Here is a 22,558-nt window from a genome sequence, read left to right as displayed (position 1 = left end):
CTCTATCCTTATTTCAACCCTTTTTTTCTGTTTCTGCAGAAACCAGAGAATGGTTTCGACCTTTAAAGATCATCTAGTCAAACCCCCTGCCATGGGCAGTGACATCCAACCTGACACTGTTCCAGTGTCTCACCACCCTTATCGTAAAAAAGTTTCTTCCGATGTCCAATCTAAATCTACCCTCTTTCAATTTAAAACCATTGCCCCTTGTCCTGTTACAGCAGGCTCTGGTAAAAAAGCTGTCTTTCTTATAAGCCTCCTTTAAGTATTGAAAGGCTGCAAAAAAGTCTTCCCAGAGTCTTCTCTTCTCCGGGCTGAACACCTCCAACTCTCTCAGCCTTTCCTCATAGGAGAGCTGTTCCGGCCCTCTGACCATTTTCGTGACTCTCCTCTGGACCCACTCCAATAGGGCTATGTCTGTCCTATGCTGGGAACTCTAAAGCTGAACACAGTACTGCAGGTGGGGTCTCACAAGAGCAGAGTAGAGGGCCAGAATCACCTCCATTGACATACTGGCTGTGCTTCTTGTTACGCAGCCCAGGATATGATTGACTTTCTGGGCTGCAAGTGCACATTGCTGGCTCATGTCCAATTTTTCATCCATCATTCCTTGTCCTTTCCTCTAACTCACAATGCTACAGACATTTATGGGTCCCTAGAAGATTTCTAGTTGCTAAGCATACAGCAGTCTCTCTTTCATGAATAGGCTCTTCGTCTTAATCTTTTGACTTTTCATAAACTCTTCTGTATCTTTGCTGTCATTTCATCTTTGCCGTCATTTCTTCTCATTCCTTTAATACTTTCCTGTTCCTGACCCTAAGTAACTGTAGAATTTCTTCAGTGTGAATGTCATTCTCTGTGACAAAAGAGGCCAAAGGGCTTGATAAGTATAGGTAAGACTTAAAATAAAACCTTACTTGAATAATGAGCTCCTCTGCGTCTGCTGGGATAGAGGAGACCATATCCAGAATGGTAACGATTGCGCCTAGGTTTGCAGGGGAACTGTTTATTATGCTTTGTTCCTTTCTTGTAATTTCCTTAAGCTCTGCAAGGTAGTTAGGCAGGTTGGCTTTTGCCTCAGGACTGTTGACCAAAGACTGGAACAGAAGATAACAGTACATCACATGTGTGCAATTTGCCTCGGGCTTGATCCTCCTTCATAATGGCTACCCCTGTACTAGTAAACTAAACAGAGCCAGGTCATTCTAGATGTGCTGGTAGTGTTCAACCCTCTGACCCTCCAGAACAGGGTATTGTAACTGCCCATTCAGAGTGGTCTCTCATCTGTCCTAACTTGCAGACTGCTCCTGGAAATTTCAGGGGAGGAAATAGTTGACCTGGGCCCAAATCATATGAGGGAGCAATCTAGCAAGTTAAGAAAATATATAATTGAGTAGCTATACCTCTGCCTGAAACCTTGCAGTGCCTAATTTACTAAAATAACGATAGTTAAGTATTTGATGGAAGGAAGATAATTGCTCTCATCTAACCTCACTGAGAGAAGGGTGACTCTGGATGGTTTGTAGAAGTGAAGAGCACGATGACAGGATACTTAGGCTGAAAAGTGAGGCCCAGCACCACCCTGTGAAGTGCAGTGGCTGAGAGGGCATCCCAAACAGGGCCTGGGGCTGAGGGTGGGCAGTGGCCCAGAGTTGTCCCTGCTGGGTCACAATTAGTGACTGTAGCATGCTTTGAGCTTGTGCCAACTAACGTTCGCTGAGGCAATGCCTGAGCATGGTTCAGGGAACACCCCAGGCCGGCGACTGCTCCCACTGTACGCTATAAATAAGGTCACCTTGTCTGGGGGAGAGTGTGCCCTGGTGTAGGGATGTTAGCCATGTAGTGCCACATGCCCTCTGGGCCAAAGAAGGGGACCTAGCCGCTTTCACTGACTTATGCAGATCCAGTCAATCATTCTTTATATCTTTTAAAATATAGTTTTAATTAAATATTTGATTTTTTAAATGCTTCATATATTTTAGATAAAGTTAAGCAAAAAAAACACCCATCAAAAACTTTAGCTGTCGCCTTCTGCCCCAACCCCCAACCTTTAGAAAACTCATTAGTGTTACCTCCGCACTAGTCAGCAGGTTGTTTATTGGTACAGACAGGCAGTTGTTCCTTTCAACCTTCCATGATTTGTTAGAGCACTTGTAAATTATATTGCCTTTAGTAAAACCGTCTGGACTATCTAATTCACAGCATGGTTTTATTAATGTAGTCCCTTCTGTTCCAATGCCGAGACTGTCTGAGCAGGAAACGTCCTTATCTGCATTGAGAAAAAGACATTGAGGTAGGAAAAGAAGAAGCAAGGAGATGAATAGTTTACCCTCATCAAACCTGTGACCTCCCAAAGTTCAGAGGTCTTTAAATTAGTTAGGATTCCAGCTTGCTATCTTAATTTATTATCACCTTTCAGCATGTATATGTCTTGCATTCCCAATTTTTTTGAATCATGAAATTAAAAAGAAATTTAATAAAGCCCTTTGGTTTTGAGTATTGAATCAAATCAACAAACCAATACTCAAAGTTTTGGGATTTGTTGGATTACAGGGTTAGATGGGGTGAAGTGAGATTATATTGACCACTATGTGAACAGTAATTTACACCAAGTTTATTCTGCTAAGGGACTCAGTGCTGCTCTAGCACTAGTAAGAAATTCATTAAGAACTTGATAATGAGGCTTCAATACCTTTTTGATGAAGTGAGTCTTGCTAATTGGCTTTGATTGAGTTAGTCATGCAGTAAGTGTCTGCTGATTAAAGTAAATAAAGTGTCTGCGTATTTATTGCCTAAGAGAGTGAAATCTGGCCAGGTACAGTGATTCAACTGTAGGCACCACTACTGTGAAGAAAACAATATTTTTGCATTGTGGGGATGTCCAACATTTCTTTCTTTCCAATTTAGAATAAGAAGCTGAAATATCCAAACTCTGGTCAGAACGAAACATCAAAATTGGATTTAGCAATGTTGAATTCTAATTACTCAGCATTTCCTACAGAGCTGACTGGAAGCTAGGTCTTCCCAGGTTTCTGCAACATTTCATAGACTCACAGAATGGTTTAGGTTGGAAGGGACCTTAAAGATCATCTAGTTCCAACCCCCTGCCATGGGCAGGGACACCCTCCACTACAGCCGATTGTCCAAAGCCTCATCCAACCTGGCCGTGAACACTTCCAGGGATGGGGCAGCCACAACTTCTCTGGGCAACCTGTTTCTGTTCCTCACCACCCTCAGAGGGAAGAATTTCTTCCTTATATCTAATCTAAATCTGCCCTCTTTCAATTTAAAGCCATTGCCCCTTGTCCTATCACTACACACCCTTGTAAAAAGTCCCTCTCCAGCTTTCCTGTAGCCCCTTTAGGTACTGGAAGGCTGCTAGAAGATCTCCCTGGAGCCTTCTCTTCTTCAGGCTGAACAACTTCAACTCTCATGGAGGTTGCCATTCTTGTGCTTAAAATGGATATGCTCTCCCACAGGCTGACCTCCCAAGCTGGGTGACTTCCTCCTGAGGCACCACAACCTTTATCCTTGCTAAATTGGTAGTGCAAGCTTGAAGTTGCATGACCACACTTCAACACAGGAGACAAAGCTTGGTGGTACAGGCTGCGCCAGAAGGAAGCAGGGAAAGAAGGTGACTGAACTATAACTGCTTGGGAACATACTAGGACCACTGTCAAACACAGTGAAGACAAAACATTTTGTCTATTTATTTTTAAAATTTCAGCAAAATTTATATTTTCCTTCGTATTTCGAAGTTTCCCATGAAAAGGAGAAAAAATTTCTTGGCTAACAAAAACCCCTCCTGATCGGGGTCACCAGTGATAAATTTGTGGCATCTGACTTAACAAAGATACTGGGATTTCCTATTTAACAGCTTTAAATAGTAACATTTTTCTTACCAGATATCAGGTGCAGTCTTATACTTTTGCTGCTGACTTCCTGTCCAATGCGGTTAATAAACCTGCAATATGCTCTGAGCTCTTTCTCTTTGCTGCATTCTGTTTCTGTGTAATTGTACACATAACAAAACAAATTTCCTTTTTTCTGTTTTCCTGTATGGAAGGATCAAGATGGGTTAACACAGGTTTGGGGTCAATCAGCCAGCAGACAACAGAAAGCTTCTGCAAAACTTTCTTTTCTGTGAGTCTTTGAGAAAAACACTTCCTTTGTGGACAAGCTTCCTTCTGGGTGCTGATCTTTATCTCCTACTCCCTACTTAATAAATCTTCTGGCAGCTGCTGCATGATCAGTACCTTTTCAATTACTGGTGTACGAGCAAATCCTGCCCAACCCTTTTATACTGTGCGGGAACTAAAATTTGCTTTAGAGACTGTTTTGGAGAATACTCTTCCTGCTTTTGCTTCTACCGCAAGCGTTTCATTTAGGCTAGGATACTTTTTGGCTGTTCTTATATGGTTCTTTTGAACTCAGGATCCGTACCACACTCCTATGGCATTTTTCCTGGCAAGTGATGGACCCCTCAGTCTCCACCTGCTTTACACCTCAGCCTGTTGTTTTTGCAGTCCTGTGTGTGTTCTGAATTTGTTTAGGTGGGTCTTGTTTGCTTTCTTCAAATTAACTGTTTGGTAAGCCATTTGAAAACTTTTAATATATAAAAACATGCCAGGGAAGATGCAGAACTGCCCTAAATTTGAAGACATAGAAGCTTAGGCTTTTGTGCTGTTGAAGATATGTTATCCGTATCCTTGAAGAAAATAGAATTGATTTTCGAATTGCATTCTTAATGTGCTATTCTACGTTTTTCAAGAATTAGTACATCATCTTCTTAAGTAACGTTTCCTTGATTCTCAGTTCAAAAAAGTGGCAGAGTGGAAGATAAAAGCAAATAAATGGAGTTCAGCACTTTCTTATTTGAACAATGATGAGGACACTCACTTCTTACCGCCTGGCAAGGTAAACTGAACATTGAATTTACCTATTATGCATTTATCACTACAGCAGTGACTTCAGTTGCTCTTCTGTTAATCTCAGTCATGGTCCTCAGGCATGGCAACCACCCTAAAAAAAAAGTCCACTTTCCCTTTTTTTACACTCCCAGGAGTACTTGTGAGTTATGATAATAGCAGTAAGTATGAAATGGCTACACAGACCTAACTGAAAACAAAAAAACACAGAGACTTGGTTGTGACACATACTGCAGCTAGTGCTTCTGCAAGTTTTTTGTTTCTTACCAACTTGAGTTTCATGTTGTTGAACAACGAATGTAACAGTGTAATCTTCCATGGTGTTAGCATTTATGCAGCACTCAAGGGCTTGTTGCACTTTGCACAGTGTAGCTGCTGCGATGGGGTCTATCAGGATGTTCTGCTTCCCAGGCAAGGAAATAACCTCGATTGTCACATTGGCAGAACTCTCCAAGTGCTTCTGGGAGAATGTGCAGATGTAGGTGCCTGAAAGAAGTGACACAAAATCTATGTCTCAGTCAACAGGAGTGTTCCTCTGCTTTTGCATGGTCATGAGCCCTAATATTGAACAAGTACAGTGCTGTTGGCAGTATCAAGTCTTGCTGTCCTCTAGGATTTACAGTTTTAATTCTTTCTTTTATTTACTGTGGCCAGGCTTCACAGTGATTTGCAGGCCTAAGGATGCTGTAAATGCTCTGGTACGGAGATTTCATTACCTTTGTAGGCAGTACAAATCGTGTTCACTCACCGCTCCAGTCCTGTGTGGCAGCCTTCACTGTGAGCACAGATGTGGCTGGAAATTTGCTATTTTCGATGCACGTATCACAGTCTACTGTTTTTGTGTTATTTCCAGACTGGATTTTCCAACTGATACTGTCATAATTGCTCACATCACTTTCACACCTTAGATTGAACGCATATCCCTCGGAAACTGATGAGTTTATGCTCGAAGATATTGTTACATGGGCTGAGACAACACAAGATAAATGTCACATTATTGAGAGTCACTTGTTATAATCGTTTGCTTGCAAATGACATATACCACAGAGGCCACCTACATTTTAAAGAGCTGATGGCCTGTTACATGCTCCTTGACTCTTACCTGTCCGGAGGTACGTCACTCTGATGTTTTGACTGCACCTGGCACCGAGTCCAGTCTGCAGCTCACATGTATATGTCGTCACTGTACCCGACTTCTCAGGGGGACATAGTGATTCACTGACGTTGAGCTTGTATTCTGTGCAATTTCCACTGAAACTGGAGACTCCTTGAGAGAAATAAACATTCCTTGAAGGGTTATGGATCTCCAAAAATACCTGGGCTCTGGAAATCACAAGCAATCACTCTAGCTAAGGAAAACCTTGTGTTTTTCTTAATTATGTCATTTTTCCTAATTACAAAAATTGGTAAGTGACCTTTGACAGCACGGCACTTTTAACTCATCACTGTAGAAGTTCATTCACATCTTTTACTCTAGCAACACTCACAGTGGTCTTCCAAATGCCTGAAGATGGCTTTCAGCACAGTGCTGGGCACTGACTGCCGAAACCAGCCTAACTGAGAGCAACAATATTGCTTCAATACCTCAAGATAAGCCATAAAGAAGAATATTCTGTTTCAGCCTAACCTCATTATCTGTGATATTGAGGATGAGTAAAATAAGTGAAACAGGAATAAATACTGCAGATTTTAATGTCATCTTATTTTGAAATAAACATTCGGAGGTGTTTGAGAGACATTCAACTTGAAATCTGAAGAGTACTAATTTAGCCTTCAGGGGAAAACCCCACTAAAGCTGTTCCAAGCTGCAGTTGAAAGCACATGTGGCATGAGACCAGAGTTCCTGCGGGAAATCCACAGGTAATTGAGGGAAAAGCAGCTCATTACGGTGGGCCAGGATCATCCTTCTCTCTGAAACCACAGCTGCGTGCCAGCACCTGTCCTCTGGACAGTGGAAATGACTGTGCACATGAGCTTTGAAGGTTTTCTCTCATTTTCCTGTCCTGCTTTCTGCTAAACTTAATTTATAATGAACAGTTAACAGTAAACAGTTAGTCCATACCCATAAAATAAAATAAAATGTTAAGAGGGAAACAGACTGTTTATCACTATGGTTCATAGACATTTATGAGAGTTTCTGTTGATGTTATTTTGTAACTCTTCGTAACATATTTACTTGGTGCTTTATTAACTCTGAATATTCCTATTAGAAGTAAAGCTTTGTGGGATGCCACTGACTCAGCTGGCATGTGACGTTTTGCAACTACAGGTGGAGAGGGAAACTGTGCAATCAATATTTAGCTATGCTGCAGCTGTTTCAAAGTGTTCCACCTGCCTCTCTTCATTTCCAAATTTTGGTATGTGGTACACAGCAGCTTTTCATATCCCAAGGGTGATTCTGGAGACAGTCTTAGAGACTGCCACTCATCCTCACTCTCAAAACTAGAGAATGTAGAAATAAGCTTTTTGGAAAAAGTCAATATGATGCCGATCCAGGTAGCTGTTTCCAATCAGGATGGCACAGCTTTGAGCATCAATGTCTGCACAGTGCATGGAGATGCACAGAATCTGGCTGTCACTACACAACATGTATGAAATCTATACCACGCTGTCCATCCATCATCCTTCACACACACACACCCACACACACCCACCCCTACTCTGTATTCATCCTAGGACTTGGCCTTTGGGGTAGTCAATTAGGTGGAGGTCTCTGAAGAATGAACAAATCTAGTAGGTGAAAGACAATCTTTTGTTAATCTCACCTGTAATATTGATTGCTCCATTTACTTTCCAGTCAATAGTAAGTGATGGTAAGTGTCTGTCAATACAACAGGACAGCAGAGGACTGTTTGCCTGCACTTCAGGACTGTTACATGTAACACTGATGTCATTTAAGTTTGAAGTGATGTATAGCGGAGAGACTGCTATTGTTTTCGTGGCCTTGTATATCTCTGTGAAAACTGAATTGCTGTTTGTGAAGGTGCACCTATAGGAACCTGTAAAGCATAGGCAATATCTTAGCATTGAGAACATGTTTTGCTGTTTTTTCGTCTACGTTTTGAGTTCGGAGCTGGGAGCTACTTTCACACCTAGTTTTCACATCTCCCTGCTCTGCAGAGGCTCTGCTAGTTGCTGATCAGAATTCATCCTCAGGTCATCTGCAGTATGCTCTCTGTAAACTCCTGATGCCAAATGTATCCAGATTAGGCAGCCTCAGTGTTGATGGGTAGTTGAGAAGACACCAGAGCTCTGGGACTGAAATACTTAAAATCTGGCTGAGTTGGTGTTTTTGGGATCTGTATACTGCCCATAGTCCATGTGGCAGCAATATGTCATGGTAAGAATATAGACTGATTGTGCAAAAGGTTCCTACACTGAATGGGTGAGAGATAGGTGCCCAGGGTGGACTCCACAAGAGCTGGCGCTCTTAGTGTAGGCACATACGCTGCTCAGAAGGTATCGCCAGCAAAATGTCACCAATTTACTTGTTTCTGCTTTTCCAAAAGCCCTGAACATGAACATAGGAAAAACTGTAACTTGGAGCTGTAATTAGTTCAGTTACGTTTGCAAAGGGGGCAAGGGCCATCAAGGACAAATTCAACCACAGCCTCAAGTTACTGCATCAGAAGGATGGGAAGGTTTCACAGCCATGTAGTCTCTGCTGTCTGCTGTGATATGGCAGTGAAGCCTGGCACTGAGAATACCCAGGTCTGTGTAGTCACTTCAGTTAATTCATATCTTAGCTGGCAATGCCAGTCAGTATGTAGTTCATTAAAGAAAAAAAGAGAAAACACAGGAAAATTATGCAGGACAGTGTATTTTTCACATTTACTCTAGGAAAACTTAGTTACTCTGTTTCTCTCTGCTTTTTATAGAACTAGGCACACTAGAGATCTACATCTTCTGTTTTAATGATAGAAAATCATACCAGAATCCTTCATCGTAACGTTGATAATTTTAAGAATTGACCTCGAGGTTAAACTTGTTACTTTTCCCTCCATCAAATACGGGAAGCCCACTGAGATGAGCTGATCAAAGTGATACCAGGTCACATTCGTAGATGTTGAATTTATCTCACAAATCAGTCTTACTGTATCCCCTTCAAAAATGTCTACAGGACTCACAGTGAAGTTTGTCTTATCTGGGAAGACAAAGAGCAACATTCAGCATTATTTTCATTTCAGCTCATCTCGGTATGGTGTCTTTCATCTCATGGGAATCCAAGGTGCTTCACAACTAATATGCGCTGAGCATCAGTTGCAGGGCACCACCTCTGACAAAAGCTATACAATTTTCCCACAACATATTCTTCTACTGTCTTTGTCCAGCAAAGATCCCAGGTTTTATGCAGGTATCCAGAAATACTATCACCACCACTACTTTCTGAATAGATAAACTGGGACAAGAAGCAACTAGCTTAAAGTAACCTTCTGATACAGACAGTCCAGCTCTCAGTGCACTGAGACTACAGGACCTCTGAGTCACTTGGACAGGCAGCTGAATTGTGACACACCGTCCAGCAGCAGCGTGGAAAATGTGCCAAGGAAGCCAGAGGGAACCTGTTCTCATGTAAACTGCAAGAGGTTTTTTGTTTTATTTGAAGAAGTGGGAAGTGCTGGTTGCCTGATACGCTAAGAGCTGTCTCAGAGTCAACTGAAGCGTTCTCAATCTCTCACCCATGGAGAGACTGCATCAGTATTCGGTGGAGTAGCTCAAAGGATTTGGTTTTCCATGGGAAGTACTGCGTGCATGGTCATCTCATGTAAGTCCGAAACTTTGGTGACACGGGATGAAATGAAACAGCCAGAGAAATAAATGGATTTTAAAGGTCCGGTACCAAACAATCAACAGTACAAGTCAGCTACATTGTTCAGGCTAGAAATACTAATGTAAAAATTGAAGAAAAACAATGACAGAGCTTTAAACTTACTAGTTATTTCTCTTGTGAAGGAAGTTGTGTTTAGCTGGTACAATGCAACTAGAAATTGTGGTACAATTTTGTTGGAATTTGCTATTTGATCGAAGCTTGCTGCTCCCGCTTTTACTTCATAGTCCACAAAAATACTTCCAGGCCTAATCAGATACAAGAATGAGAGAAACACCAGAATTAAATATCCTTCCAAATAAGTGGTTTTCTATGTTGTGATGAACCATCTCGCATGGCTAGGAAGGCTTCACAGGGCTCACCTGTGAAGGCTCCTGTTGTGACTCAAGACTTGCTCTGGTATACAAGAAGGTTGTGCAACAGCTCTTTCCAAAGAACACCTTTATGTGACATCTCTTTTGTCTGCTGTTTATTTCTAGTAAACTTCCCTTAGAAAATCCAAAATACAGCTGCATTTATATATGTGTGGACTTAATGTCTCTTTTATCCAGATCCAATGTTATATCCAGAATCAATGTACTAATTCATCTTCCTGATGATCCAGGAAATTCGGTTAGGTTTACTTTTTTATTTACTTTTTTTTTACGTTTTTTTTTGTTTGTTTGTTTGTTTTGTTTTTGTTTTTTTGTTTTTTTTTTTTTTACTTTTCCCCTTTTGGGTGGAATTCAGTCTTTCCCACAAAAGGCTTGGATTCAGATAAAGAATCATCATGTTTATTGAACTTTTGCACAGTAGTCAATTTTACCCACAGTCCTATTTCCATGCTAATAGTTGGGCTTTCCTTTGCAGCTCTTATATTGTTCTTCAGTGTGTATATACTGGACAGGAGTTCTAGCCAGAGTGAATGTAGTCTTTGCTGACTGGAGTCTCCTTAGAATCATAGAATGGTTTGGGTTGGAAGGGACCTCAAAAATCATCTAGTTCCAATCCTCCATTCTGTCCTTGAGACTGGACAGAAAGATTTGTGTCTTCCAGAAGAAAATGAAATTGTTTACTTACCTGAAACCAATTACTGTTGCCGATACAAAGCCTGGTAAACATCCGTAGCTAGCGTCAAACTGCAAACAAAGACATATTACATGATGAAAGTCCTCTGTATATTACTCTAGTGTGCTTAACATAGGAAAGTCTCTGTTCAACATTGGAATGAATAAGGGCCTGTAGTATATCTGATAGAACAGGTCTGGCACTCTCCCCACTACCATGGGGCTTTCATTCTATGTGTGCTCATGTAGATTTAAGCTAAGACCAATAACGTGATTTTTTTTTCATGCTTTTGACACAAAAGATTCCTAAATACTTCCCTGTCAGCCAGCATATTAAAATGAAAGGGAATATTGTCATTGCCTGTCAATGGAGGTCACTTTTGGCTCACTTTGAAGCTACCGCTGCTGTATACCTCACAGCCCCCCACAGAGACAGCAACAGTGCACCCTATTTCCTAGACACTTTGGGTATATATCATATTTCTTAGAGGGCTTTCTACCTTCAGAGATGAAAAACTAAAGTCATTACCGCTTTTTCAAGGTCAGCTTTGTATTTTTTGTATGATTCAGAAGAGGAATCCTTGAGATCATCTGAAAAGTCTCTGTCGAGTCTGACAGACATATTCATGACAATAGGCTCTCCCATACCACATGAGTCTGTAAGGAAAAAACATAAAAATAAATGTAAAAATAATCAAAAGCAATGCTTACAAAGTGATTTCTTGGCTTTTTCTTCTGTACTTAATCATAGAATCTTAGAATCATATAATGGTTTGAGTTGGAAGGAGCCTTTAAAGATCATTCTGTCCAACCTCCCTGCTATGGGCAGGGACTTCCAACTTGACCTTGAACACTTCCAGTGATGACGTATCCACAACTTCTCTGGGCAACCTGTTCCAGTGTTTCACCACCCTCATTGTAAAAAAATTCTTCCTTATGACCAATCTAAATCTACCCTTTTTCAGTTTAAAACCGTTGCCCCTTGTCCTGTCACTACAAGCACTGATAAAAAGCCTTTCTTCATCTTATAAGGTCCCTTTAAGTACTGGAAGGCTGCTATAAGGTCTCCCTAGAGCCCTCTCTTCTCCAGGCTGAACAACCCCAACTCTCTCAGCCTTTCCCCATAGGAGAGATGATCCAGCCCTCTGATCATTTTTGTGGCCCTTCTCTGGACCCATTCCAACAGGCCCATAGCTCTCTAGTGCAGAGGACTCCAGAGCTGAATGCAGTACTCCAGGTGGTGTCTCACAAGAGCAGAATAGAGAAGGAGAATGCCTTCCCTTGACCTGCTTTCCACACTTCTTTTGATGCAGCCCAGGATACAGTTGGCTTTCTAGGCTGCAAGTGCTCGTTGACAGCTCGTGTCAAGCTTTTCATCAACCAACACCCTCAAGTCTTTCTCCTCAGGGCTGCTCTCAATCCTTTCATCCCCCAGTCTGTATTGGTACTGGGGGACCCATGTGCAGGACCTTGCACTTGGCCTTGTTGAACTTCATGAGGTTCGCACAGGCCCTTTCTTTGAGCTGTCAAGATCCCTTTGGATGGCATCTCTTCTCTCTAACAAATCAACTGCACCACTCAACTTGGTGTCATCAGCAAACTTGCTGAGGGTGCACTCAATACCACTATCTGTGTCATTGATTAAGAAATTAAATAGTAAGGTTACTTGAGGACACCACTTGTTACTGGCTTCCACTTGAACTCTGAGCCATTGACTATAACTCTTTGGACATGCCTATCCAACTAGTTCTTTATATTTTTCCCATTTAGCAGCAAGAATGGTGCAGAGGACTGTATCAAAGGCCTTACAGAAGTCTAGGTAGATGACATTCGTAGCTCTTCCCTTGTCCATTGATGTGGTCACTCCATCATATAAGACCACTAGAACAGTCAGGTGCATTTGCCCTTGGTGAAGTCATGCTAATCCTAAATGTAAATCTTAACAACTTGCCAATATTCATTTGTATGATAGGAAAGTTGGAATTCTCCTAACTTTCTACATCTAATTCAGATGCCTGGCGTCTGCTAGATATCTAAACTCTCTCTCCAGTTGATGCAAAGCAGTATTCAGAAGGTGATACACTCAGAAGGTGATAGACAGCTTTCCTACAATGGTTGAATTGCTACATTATTCTGGTTGTAGACAGTTTGGATGAGTAACTTTGACTAGATACTTAACTGTTACATTGAGAAAGTTACACAGGAGGAATCTCCACCTATGTTTCACTCACATTAATGGAAAAATTCCCCAATGACTTTGGGAGGGTAATATTCTGGTTGAAGATCCATCAATGGGCACAAAAGAATACAAAATACTTAGAGAGATACTGGAATTTTCTAAGTTGGGTCCATTTAAGGACATGTCCATACTGTGCAGTGGAGGAGCATTGTACCAAGGGCCTTGGGATTCTAAAGGATGTGAGACTTCCACAAGGAAGAGATACTAGCTCTAGTTCTAGAAACAGTATAGCAGTATTGATGTGGGGCTGCCCTGTCATAAAAGCATTGCCTCTAAGTAGTGTTGATTAGAATGGGCATGTTGACGGCACTGGGCTGTTTCCAGCTACAGGGCTGCCTCTGAGTACCTCTGCATGCTGCTCCATCACAAATCAAAGACAGAGCCTCGTGAGAGTTTGTCTTGGATTGCAGAGACAACAGGTAATGCTCCACACCAGTGCTGCCAAACCTAAGTGTCCAGTCATTAGTCAGGTTCCTAAAAAGTCATGGGCACCTAGTCACCAAAGTCATGAAATAAAACTAAACAAAAGACATATGCTGGGGTTTTCTGTCCTTCTTTTGAGCACTGTGACACACTTTGGTCACATTTGTCAATTCCTCTATTGAAAATTTGATGAGATGAAACTTTCTTTCCTTAGAGGAAACTGAAAGTTCCGAAGAGACATGTGAGTGATTCCTGGAGCTGAGGCTCCAGCATGGCACTGAATATCTCCAAGCACTTGGGTCAAGGCGGACCCACATCGCAAAGGGAAGAGCTCTAGAGTGTCTCTACAGACATTCCACATTCATAGGTGATGTGGTAGCCAGTTCAGTCCTGATGTACTGCTTTATCACACCTTTAACACTATTTTGTCCTTTAACCAGTGTGAGGCGTACAATGATGAAGTTCAGCACTGTTTCTCCTTACCTTCAGTCTGAGGCTCACAGTAAGGCCCATAGAAAGGCATTTCCTTCATGTAGGCACAGGGCAGATCAGGTGATAGGCTGACAGAAGGGCAGGTTATCAAGTCACTGCACACCGCACTTGGCCAGGCATATCCATTTTCACAAGAACAACAGCTATTGTTCCCACCACTGGGCAGACAGACTAATGTCAGACAGACAGAGAAATACTATGAGAATGGTAAACTGGGCATTGCACATTGCATATTTACTCTTCTGTACCTTTATACCAATGATCCCAACTAAATGTTGCCCTTCTTGTGAATACGCTTGAATGATGCGTGATCATCTGATGCCTTGCAAATCTCACTACTCTAATAATAAATGACTAACCACAAATGGGAACCAGACTGGTATGGGGATAATTCTGATCAATTACTTGGAAGTAATAGAATGGAGATGTGAAGCCTGATCCTAAAAATTCACCTGGCATATTGGCCAGTGTCCTATGATAGTTTTCAGGTTGGATATTTTTATATTGCCTGTGTTGAAAGCAAATGTTTAGGCTTTTAAAGATTTTAAAAGTATGTAATGATCATTCAAAGTCCTGGTGGCTGGTGAGGTGCTGGGTCATTCTGACTGGATCCTAACAGATGTTGCATGAAAGAAGGTAATGTTGTCACAAAGTGCTTGAAAAACGTACCTTCTCGCTAATAAAAAACCCCTAAACAACACAACCACTTCGCTGTAAGTTTTTCTGCTCTTAATGTGCCATTGGCAAATTAAGATACTAGCAAAGTGATTTTCACACATTGCATATGACCCTGAAGGCTTTTAAAAATCCCTTTGCATATTGCTTTGAGAACTGATGAACATTTCCTTTCACTACTTTATGGGCCAGCAATAAGAAGGTACCGAATAAGGATACGTTCAGTGAGTTGTATCGGGAAAAGGCTGCGTCTCATGCAGCCTGTCTCTGTCGGTCAGAGCACAGCCTCTCACAGCGATTGACGTTCCAAACGCAAGTGGAGGGAAGTAAACAGTTTGATAACTGCTGTCACAGCTTCCTGAAACTTGAAAGCAACTCAAACTACTTGTTAGTCAAACCGGAGCAGAATCCTTTGGCTCAAGCTTCCTCTGGCTTTTTTCCTTCCGTAGGAAAAGAAAAGCATTCAGGGCTATTCCTAATGCCAACATTATATAAAGAGGAGCGGTGGGATGCAGATAACAAAACATGCTGTTCGTGATAGATCTTCAGTCTTATTGGGCCTTTCAGCAGACAGCTGAGTCTGTTCAATTTTTCTGATTTCTAAGAGTGATGGATGGTAAAACTGGGAGAGATCAAATACTGGCAAAAAAAGCGTGCCAGCCAGAACATAAAAAAAAAGATTTACCAACCCACCTGTTGTAATGTTGATGTCTGAAAGTGTCATTTCTACGTTTGAAATATTTGTTGAAATTGAAAGACTAAGATTTTTGAAATGCTCTTTGATTTGCTCCAGAAAAGATGAATCCATAAGGCTTACTTCAATGTCAACCGTGTACTCCAGAGAGGGAAGGTCAAAAGTAAGCACTGAAAGAGAAATATCATGAGACTTTGAAGCTGTGTGTGAGAGTAAATCATAAATTGATGGCTTTCATTTTCACATTTGGGCTCTGTTGCTATTTAAAGGTAGCTTAGTGTGGCATTCTGCTTAGGAAATCTTGATTCCTACTCAGCAGATATTCTGCACGTGTTTTGCCTGTTGCTTGTCTGACGAAAGCCAGATTTCTTTGGTCTCAGAGCAATAGAAAGCTGATATAGATGGCATAATATGTACAGAGAAAAGCTGTCTCATCCTTTCTCTGCTTTGACTCAGCAAGCGGATGAGGATGGATTGTCAACCATAGATTGAAGCCGTACAGGATTATCTTGTGACACCTGTCCACTTAAGAGGCTTAGGGTTTTTTTTTGCTAGAGTTAAGTTTCTTCATAGTAGCTTATATGGGACTGTGTTTTGAATATGTAATGAAAACAGTGTTGATAACACAATGTTTCAGTTATTGCTGAACAGTGCTTACACAGCATCAAGGCTTTCTCTTTTCCTCACTCTCTTCTCCCAATGAGGTAGGCTGGGGGTCCACAAGAAGCTGGAAGGGTACAAAGCTGGGACAGCTGAGCCCAGCTGACCAATATGATGCCACATAGCATATGACCTTGACTGTGATGTCTACACCATATATTGTCACGCTCAGCAATAAGAGCTGGAGGGAAAGAAGGGGAGGTCTTTCAGAGCAGTGGTGTTTGTCTTCCCAAGTAACCATTACGCTTGATGCAGCCCTGTTTTCCTGGAGTTGGCTGAACACCTGCCTGCCAATGGGAAGTAGTGAATGAATTCCTTGTTTTGCTTTACCAATTAAAATGTCTTTATCTCAACCCACGAGTTTTCTCACTTTTACCCTTCTGATTCTCTCCCCCATCCCACTGAGGGAGAGCGAGCGAGTGGCTGGGTTGGGCTTATTTGCCAGCTGGGGTTAAACCACAACAACTACCTCTTCCTTGATGATCACAGTTCAGTACCTCAAGAGATGCTGTCCCCAACAGTTATTTAATCCTTGGGTTACTAGAAACCTGCTCTGTTACCATACATTTGTGTACATACTGTTTCGCTTCTGCCTTTGCATCTCTGTCTGGAAGCTTTGCTCTCCTAGTGCACTGTCAATCTGTGCAAAAAAAAAAAAAAGAGAATGAAGCTCTGTGAAAAAGCGAAGTGAAGGTTTAGCTGTTGTTATTGGCATGAATGAATTAGTGAAGAAAATACTGGCATAGATTTTTTTTTTCCCACCACCAATCTTTGCCCCTCCCCACTCCCTTTTTCCTCTTTAAACAGACTGTTTATATCATAGAATCATAGAGTGGTTAGGGTTGGAAGGGACCTTAAAGATCATCTAGTTCCAACTCCCCTGCCATGGGCAGGGACACCTTCCACTACATCAGGTTGCTCAAAGCCTCATCCAGCCTGGCCTTGAACACTTCCAGGGATGGGGCATCGCATCCCCACAACTTCTCTAGGCAATCTGTTCCAATGTATCACCACCCTCATTGTAAAAAAATGTTTCCTTATGTCTCATCTGAATCTCCCCTCTTTCAATTTAAAGCCATTTCCCCCTGTCCTATCACTACATGCCCTTGTAAAAAGCCCTCTCCCGCTGTCTCGTAGGCCCCTTTAGGTACTGGAAGTGTGCTATAAGATCACCCCAGAGCCTTCTCTTTTCCAGGCTGAACAGCATAGGAGAGGTGCTCCAGCCCTTCCTTCCAAGCAGGAAAATGTTTAACACTAGCTGAGGGATGTACTGAGTTTCCAGGTGTCTTTTTGCATATTTCTGTAAGGTGATTGCCTCAGCTTAGCAGAAATTCTGTGTCTGAGCTGCAACTGTCTACGGGGCTGGTGCAGTGCACTCAGTCCTGGGCTAGCCTTGCAGACTGCTTAGAAGACCAAGCCACTCTCCTTTGAATCCAGAAACGGACTCATAGTACCCTTTGCTTTCCTCTTTGCTCTGAGCTTCCAGGTCTGCAGCAGCAAAGTCAGCCTGAGTAGGAGTAGAAAGGGCACTGAAATGTCTTGGCTCCAGCTCAGGTGTCATATCAGCTATTTTGTGGGCCATCAGTAGCACACGGTTGACCAGGGCAGTGGGGGCACAATTTCAGTATGACTAGGTTCACACAGAGTGCAGCCAAGTGAGATGCAGACTATCTTATTTTTTCAATCATGTCCTAGAAATACATTGGCACCACAATTAGCAAGAAAAGCCAAAGAACAAGCAAAGACGCAGGCAGGAAATTTGCAGCTTTGACAGTTTCTTGAGTCCCACTGAAATCTTTATTTACAGGAAGGGCGAATAGCTTGGCAACTCTTAAGTCATCTCTTTACAAAAAGGAACCATCTGGTGTGTGATTAGAGCTGGGCTTCGTATCACAGCTGCGAGGATCCCAAGGTGTGTTGGCATTTTTGCACTGCTTGGGTACCACCTTTCACCTTGGAGGTTAGCTGCAAGAGTTACAGAAAGCCCAATGTGATCCACTTCTTCCCCCAGGTTTGGTCTCAGTGATTTCCTTTTTTGATTACTCTCCCAAACAACTATAGGGTATTGCTTCACATACTTCACACTATTAAGTGATGACTTTTTTTGCAGGATCAGCCATGAATCAATGATGATAAAAAATAAACTGTTACTTTTTTTATGATAATGCCTAAGTGCTGAGCTGGAGAGAGTTTGAAAAAAATCCACATCAGACAAGATACATGGTCGCTCTTAGACATCAGCCATAGGGCAGATGGGGCTGCTGGAACCAGCTACATCTTGGCTTGCCAAGACAAGAGATGGTGGCAGAAACAGCTTAAGGAGTTCATCTTCACCTCTCCTTGTCTTTTTTCAACTGGCTCAAAAAAGCACATTGTGCTCTGGTCAGTCCATCAGAACTAACGTCCCTGTGGTGCTAGGGGCCAAACACAGATGTCAGAATACATTTTGGCTTGATAGGGTTCATAATATAGAACACAAAAGAAGTATTTTCTGGTCTAATAATAGCTGTGATAGATCAAGAGTTGGTAGATCTGTATACTAGATTTCTTTCCAGACTACACTAACTTCCATTTGTTCAGTCCCTTGGTTTCACTGCTCCTCTTTTTTTGTTCTAGTTAGGGACTATCTGTGCAGAAACTGCCTGCTACCAAATCCATACTCAAGACGAAGCACAAAATGGCTTTCCATAATTTGTGCTATTGATGAAGAAAAAGAGGCATGTGAGAATTACTGAAAAAGTAGGAAACTGAAGTGAAGTCTGAGTCCAAGCACAACATCTAAACACAAGTCACTCAGGAGTGACATTTTGGTCACGTGTACTCCTGTCCTACTGTCAAGACAGTGGTGAGACTCTTGTCATCTACCTCTAAGCACCTCTGAGCTAGTTACATTGATGTGCCAATTCTAGGCAAAATTTATTTGGTTTATTTAATTTATTCTCTCTCTCATAGGATGAGTAAATCCCACTCAGGAACAGAGCCCATGTCACTGTTTCCTATGCTTAACCACAGGGACAGCAATTTAAATCCTTTGCAGACTAACAAAAGTGAGAAAGCTGAAGTTTTGCTCAGTTCCTTCTGGAGAGGCTTTAAGACAGGGAAGCAAGAAGAGCCTGGTTTTTGGATTTCTCCATCTCTTTTACACACTGGGGAGACTGGATTCAATTTCCCCACCTGATCTTATACTGATTTCCTCTATGGTTTGTGGAAGTAAAAGAGATCTATAGCAGCTGAGTGCTACAAGCAGAGACCAAATGAAAACCCATGGGGCTGGGAAAGGACACTCACTGTATATTGGATGAATGGAACAAAGTTTGAGTCCTGTGATGTTTGGCAACATGCTGTGACCAGTAGAAATAGGCAGTGGAGACCTGCAGTAATTGGGAATGGCATTTTGTCCAGTGACTTTCCTGTACAGCCTGAAAAGAAAATGAAGCAAAAGGATCAGGGAACGTTCAGCTGACTCACACAGTAGGAAATACCAGCACATTCTACAAAAGTAGTGTGTTCTGATTTTTCAGCAGGCTCTGTCTGTTCGCTCTGTCCAAGACAGAGCATGGAATAAGGTTTGTAATTATTCCTCTGCCACCATCACCAGACCTGTTTCCCTCATATCTCCCTTGTTTTCATGTCCGCTGTACGTACTCAAAACAGAGGGAGAAAGAAATCTCTTGGAGAGAGCAGAGTCTTAAGCAGATTCCTGACAAGGACAAGTGAGGTGCTAGAAATTCATCTGCCATGGGAAAAGCTGACTTTGGATCTTCAAATATTCCTCACAGCGGTAGCTGGCAAACGCACAGCCAGAACATGAGGGAATAGTTGGAAATGTTGCTGTGAGGGCCTGTCCCATTGCAGCAGGGAGAGCTCTGCTACCAGCCATGTCCCGCTCTGGAGAGGGTTGTGGTAACATCATGGGCTCAGCTAGAGACTTCTGTCTGTTTGTTACCCCCTGGCTAACAAGGGAAACAATGAAGAGTGATGTCTCTCTTATGTATAATTTTGAGTTTTTAGTGTACATCTCCATTACTTGCAAAGATGCTAACAAGTAAATAACCTAGAACACAAAGATACTGACGCACCAAAATGTAACATGCTGCCTGAAATGAGAACCCAGAAAAGGCAACCTTTTCCAGCTCATTAATACCGAAGGTAATTATTCATGCAGTAGATTAGATGACGAAATGTAAAGGGAGAGGCAAAACATGCATGGACCCTTATAGCAGATGGATGCTGACACATTTTCTGCAATCAAAGGGAATAGAGAAAGAGAGCTGAAGAATACATAAAAATATGTATTTTACTATGAATATGAACTTTCTGATTATTCCTAACAAAGCAGTTCCCTAGCTCCAGAATTAACAGCTAGTAGAGAGCTACAGGAAAAGGCGGAACCCAAACAGTGTGAAAAGCATTTTAAGAAAGGAAAGCACTGAGAAAAGACTCCTAAGAATAGTGCTGAACAGTAACTGAGTGGGTAATATCAACTTGATTAAAATCATGAGCTTTTGTAAAATTATTATCTTTTTGCATTGAAAAGGCTGTTTATACAAACTCAGGCTTTGAAAGGCTATCAATCACCAGGTGAAAGCAGAAAAATCAGCACCTCCTGGGGTGGTAACCATTGACAATGGCCACCTACTGCCACCACCTTGTGTATCAGAGCTGGTGCTCCCACGTAAACAGAGCACTTCACTGTGACTATCCTGCTCAAAAGAGCCATGTCAGAAAATTATAATATGAACATTATCTGTGGTCTCACCTTGAGAATGGATGGAGGACAGCAATGAGCCAAGCAATATACTTGATGTCACCCACACAGGTATCCAGCAGGGATTTGTCAGGGTTTCTCACCAAAGGTAGTTCTTAGATTTGCAGTGAGACTTCACCTGGATAATGACCTGGTTAAAATATAGGAGACAAAAGTAGGAAGAAATTATTTACTTTTCCAATAGAGACATGTCATCACCAGAGCTCTGCAGGAACGTGTGCGTAAGCCTGTGTCTTATCCCATGTAATGCTGCATCTTACCCTCTGTTCTCGAGAGATGTGGAAAAGGCAGTGATTAGTGGGCAACTTTAAATTATTGTGACTAACAAAAACAAAATCTGCCTGTGAAGATCAGCATAGGAATCACAGGATACTGAGTAGCTGGGTCATTAAGTTCATTAAATTCAGCACTGATAAGTGTAAGGTAGAGAGAAACTATCCCAACGTTATGTATTCTGTGATGGACTCTGAAATGACTATTTCTACTCAGAAATGGGGTCTAAGGAAATGTCAACTGAACTCTGAGATGCAATTAAAAAAAAAAAAAAGAAAATTAATTTAAAGATGTTCTAGGGTAGTAAAAGAGAAAAAACCTCAAACTATAGAAAAGACATTTGAGCTGACCCAGTATGGCTGCTCCTATGCTCCTATATAGGAATGACCAGAAAGTAAGACATCTCACTGATTCAGAATATCTTCCCATCCCACCCCAAAATCCACAAAAAAGAAAAATATTATTACAGATTTTTTTATCCAGTGGATGCATGGCTGGCAGAATTGGAAAAAAAAAAAAAATTGTGAGGGAAAAAGAAGTCTCTCTTCAGTTTCCTGGGCATGTCCATCAGCATTCTACAAAAGAGACTGTTTTTGTTTTTGAAGACATCATCCACGTGTGACAACCTCAAGACTTCCATGGATCTGGCTGATCCCAAGACCAAGCCAGATCAAAATGTATCAAGAGGGAAACATTGCCAAGTTAGAAGCTGTGACACAAGTCCTTGAGATAGTGACATGACTTAATAATAGAAACACTAACAAATCAAAGATTTCTGATAGTTTTTTATATGCAGCGTATGCTTACAGCATATGGTACAATAGCTTAATCTGCACAAGGATCTTGTATTTCATTGGTAATGGGTTGATAATACAGGTAATAGAACTGTATAAAAAAAAAATCATTAAACAAAGTCTATGATGAGGTTAAACAGCATCCACTACAGTTTTGCATGTATCTTTTGCACTGTTTGCAAACTTGCATTCATATTCAAATGTTATGGGTCAGCCTCTATTTTCAAATACACCCTTTGTGCAACCATGTAGCTAATATTAAATGCCCCATTAATTGTATACATAAGAAACCGTATAGAGCACATCTCATGCAAATGAGAACTGCTGCTACTCGGGCTTTGATAGCCCGGGTGAGAAGTCCAAAAATCCCAAACCAGTATCTAGAAAGTCAGAATACTAGTAAACAAATATCAAATTGCAAATGGGAAAAATATTAATGTCTTTCTCAAGTAATGTGGCTGTTCCTCTTGTTCATTCAATGTCTTGCTGAAAAAGAATTGCTGTAAATTTTTCAGCAAGCAATTTCTCAACTGTCTGTCTGCCTTCAGCTGCTAAAACAGGAGTTATGTGGACACTTTCATCATTTCTCACACAAACTGTCTCCCGGGAGGCAATAAGTATCTTAGACTTATAAAGCAAGCCCCAGAGCACTAAAGAAACCTAGGTTTGCTACCAGATCTCTTCTCCACAGCATTCAGGCTGAAAAATGTTGTTTAAAGTTAACTCTAAAGTGCAGGA

General features: G+C 41.6%; 1 protein-coding gene across 2 annotated transcripts in view; it reads right to left on the bottom strand.

Moving 5' to 3' along the window:
• Positions 1-19,396, bottom strand: part of ADGRF5 (adhesion G protein-coupled receptor F5) — a 28,237-nt gene extending 8,841 nt beyond the window's left edge. The window contains exons 1-15 of one of the 2 annotated variants that reach the window (XM_009980614.2): positions 19,274-19,396; positions 16,565-16,625; positions 15,325-15,495; positions 13,948-14,127; positions 11,332-11,459; positions 10,816-10,874; positions 9,862-10,004; positions 8,860-9,072; positions 7,694-7,927; positions 6,031-6,195; positions 5,677-5,895; positions 5,196-5,414; positions 3,903-4,055; positions 2,073-2,269; positions 918-1,097 (exon numbers count right to left, since the gene is read on the bottom strand). In XM_009980614.2, coding sequence (XP_009978916.2) covers positions 918-1,097; positions 2,073-2,269; positions 3,903-4,055; positions 5,196-5,414; positions 5,677-5,895; positions 6,031-6,195; positions 7,694-7,927; positions 8,860-9,072; positions 9,862-10,004; positions 10,816-10,874; positions 11,332-11,459; positions 13,948-14,127; positions 15,325-15,495; positions 16,565-16,625; positions 19,274-19,378 — 2,427 coding nt within the window. In that variant the 5' untranslated portion in view covers positions 19,379-19,396. Of the gene's footprint in view, positions 1-917; positions 1,098-2,072; positions 2,270-3,902; positions 4,056-5,195; positions 5,415-5,676; positions 5,896-6,030; positions 6,196-7,693; positions 7,928-8,859; positions 9,073-9,861; positions 10,005-10,815; positions 10,875-11,331; positions 11,460-13,947; positions 14,128-15,324; positions 15,496-16,564; positions 16,656-19,273 lie in introns of both variants that reach the window. The other variant, XM_086623674.1, reaches the window with a different exon arrangement.
• Positions 19,397-22,558: the final 3,162 nt, after the last annotated feature.

This window comes from Tauraco erythrolophus, chromosome 2, assembly GCF_009769465.1.
Source record: "Tauraco erythrolophus isolate bTauEry1 chromosome 2, bTauEry1.pri, whole genome shotgun sequence".
NCBI lineage: Eukaryota > Metazoa > Chordata > Aves > Musophagiformes > Musophagidae > Tauraco > Tauraco erythrolophus.
Note: the sequence above shows the minus strand (reverse complement) of the source record. Positions and strands in the feature narration are given on the sequence as shown.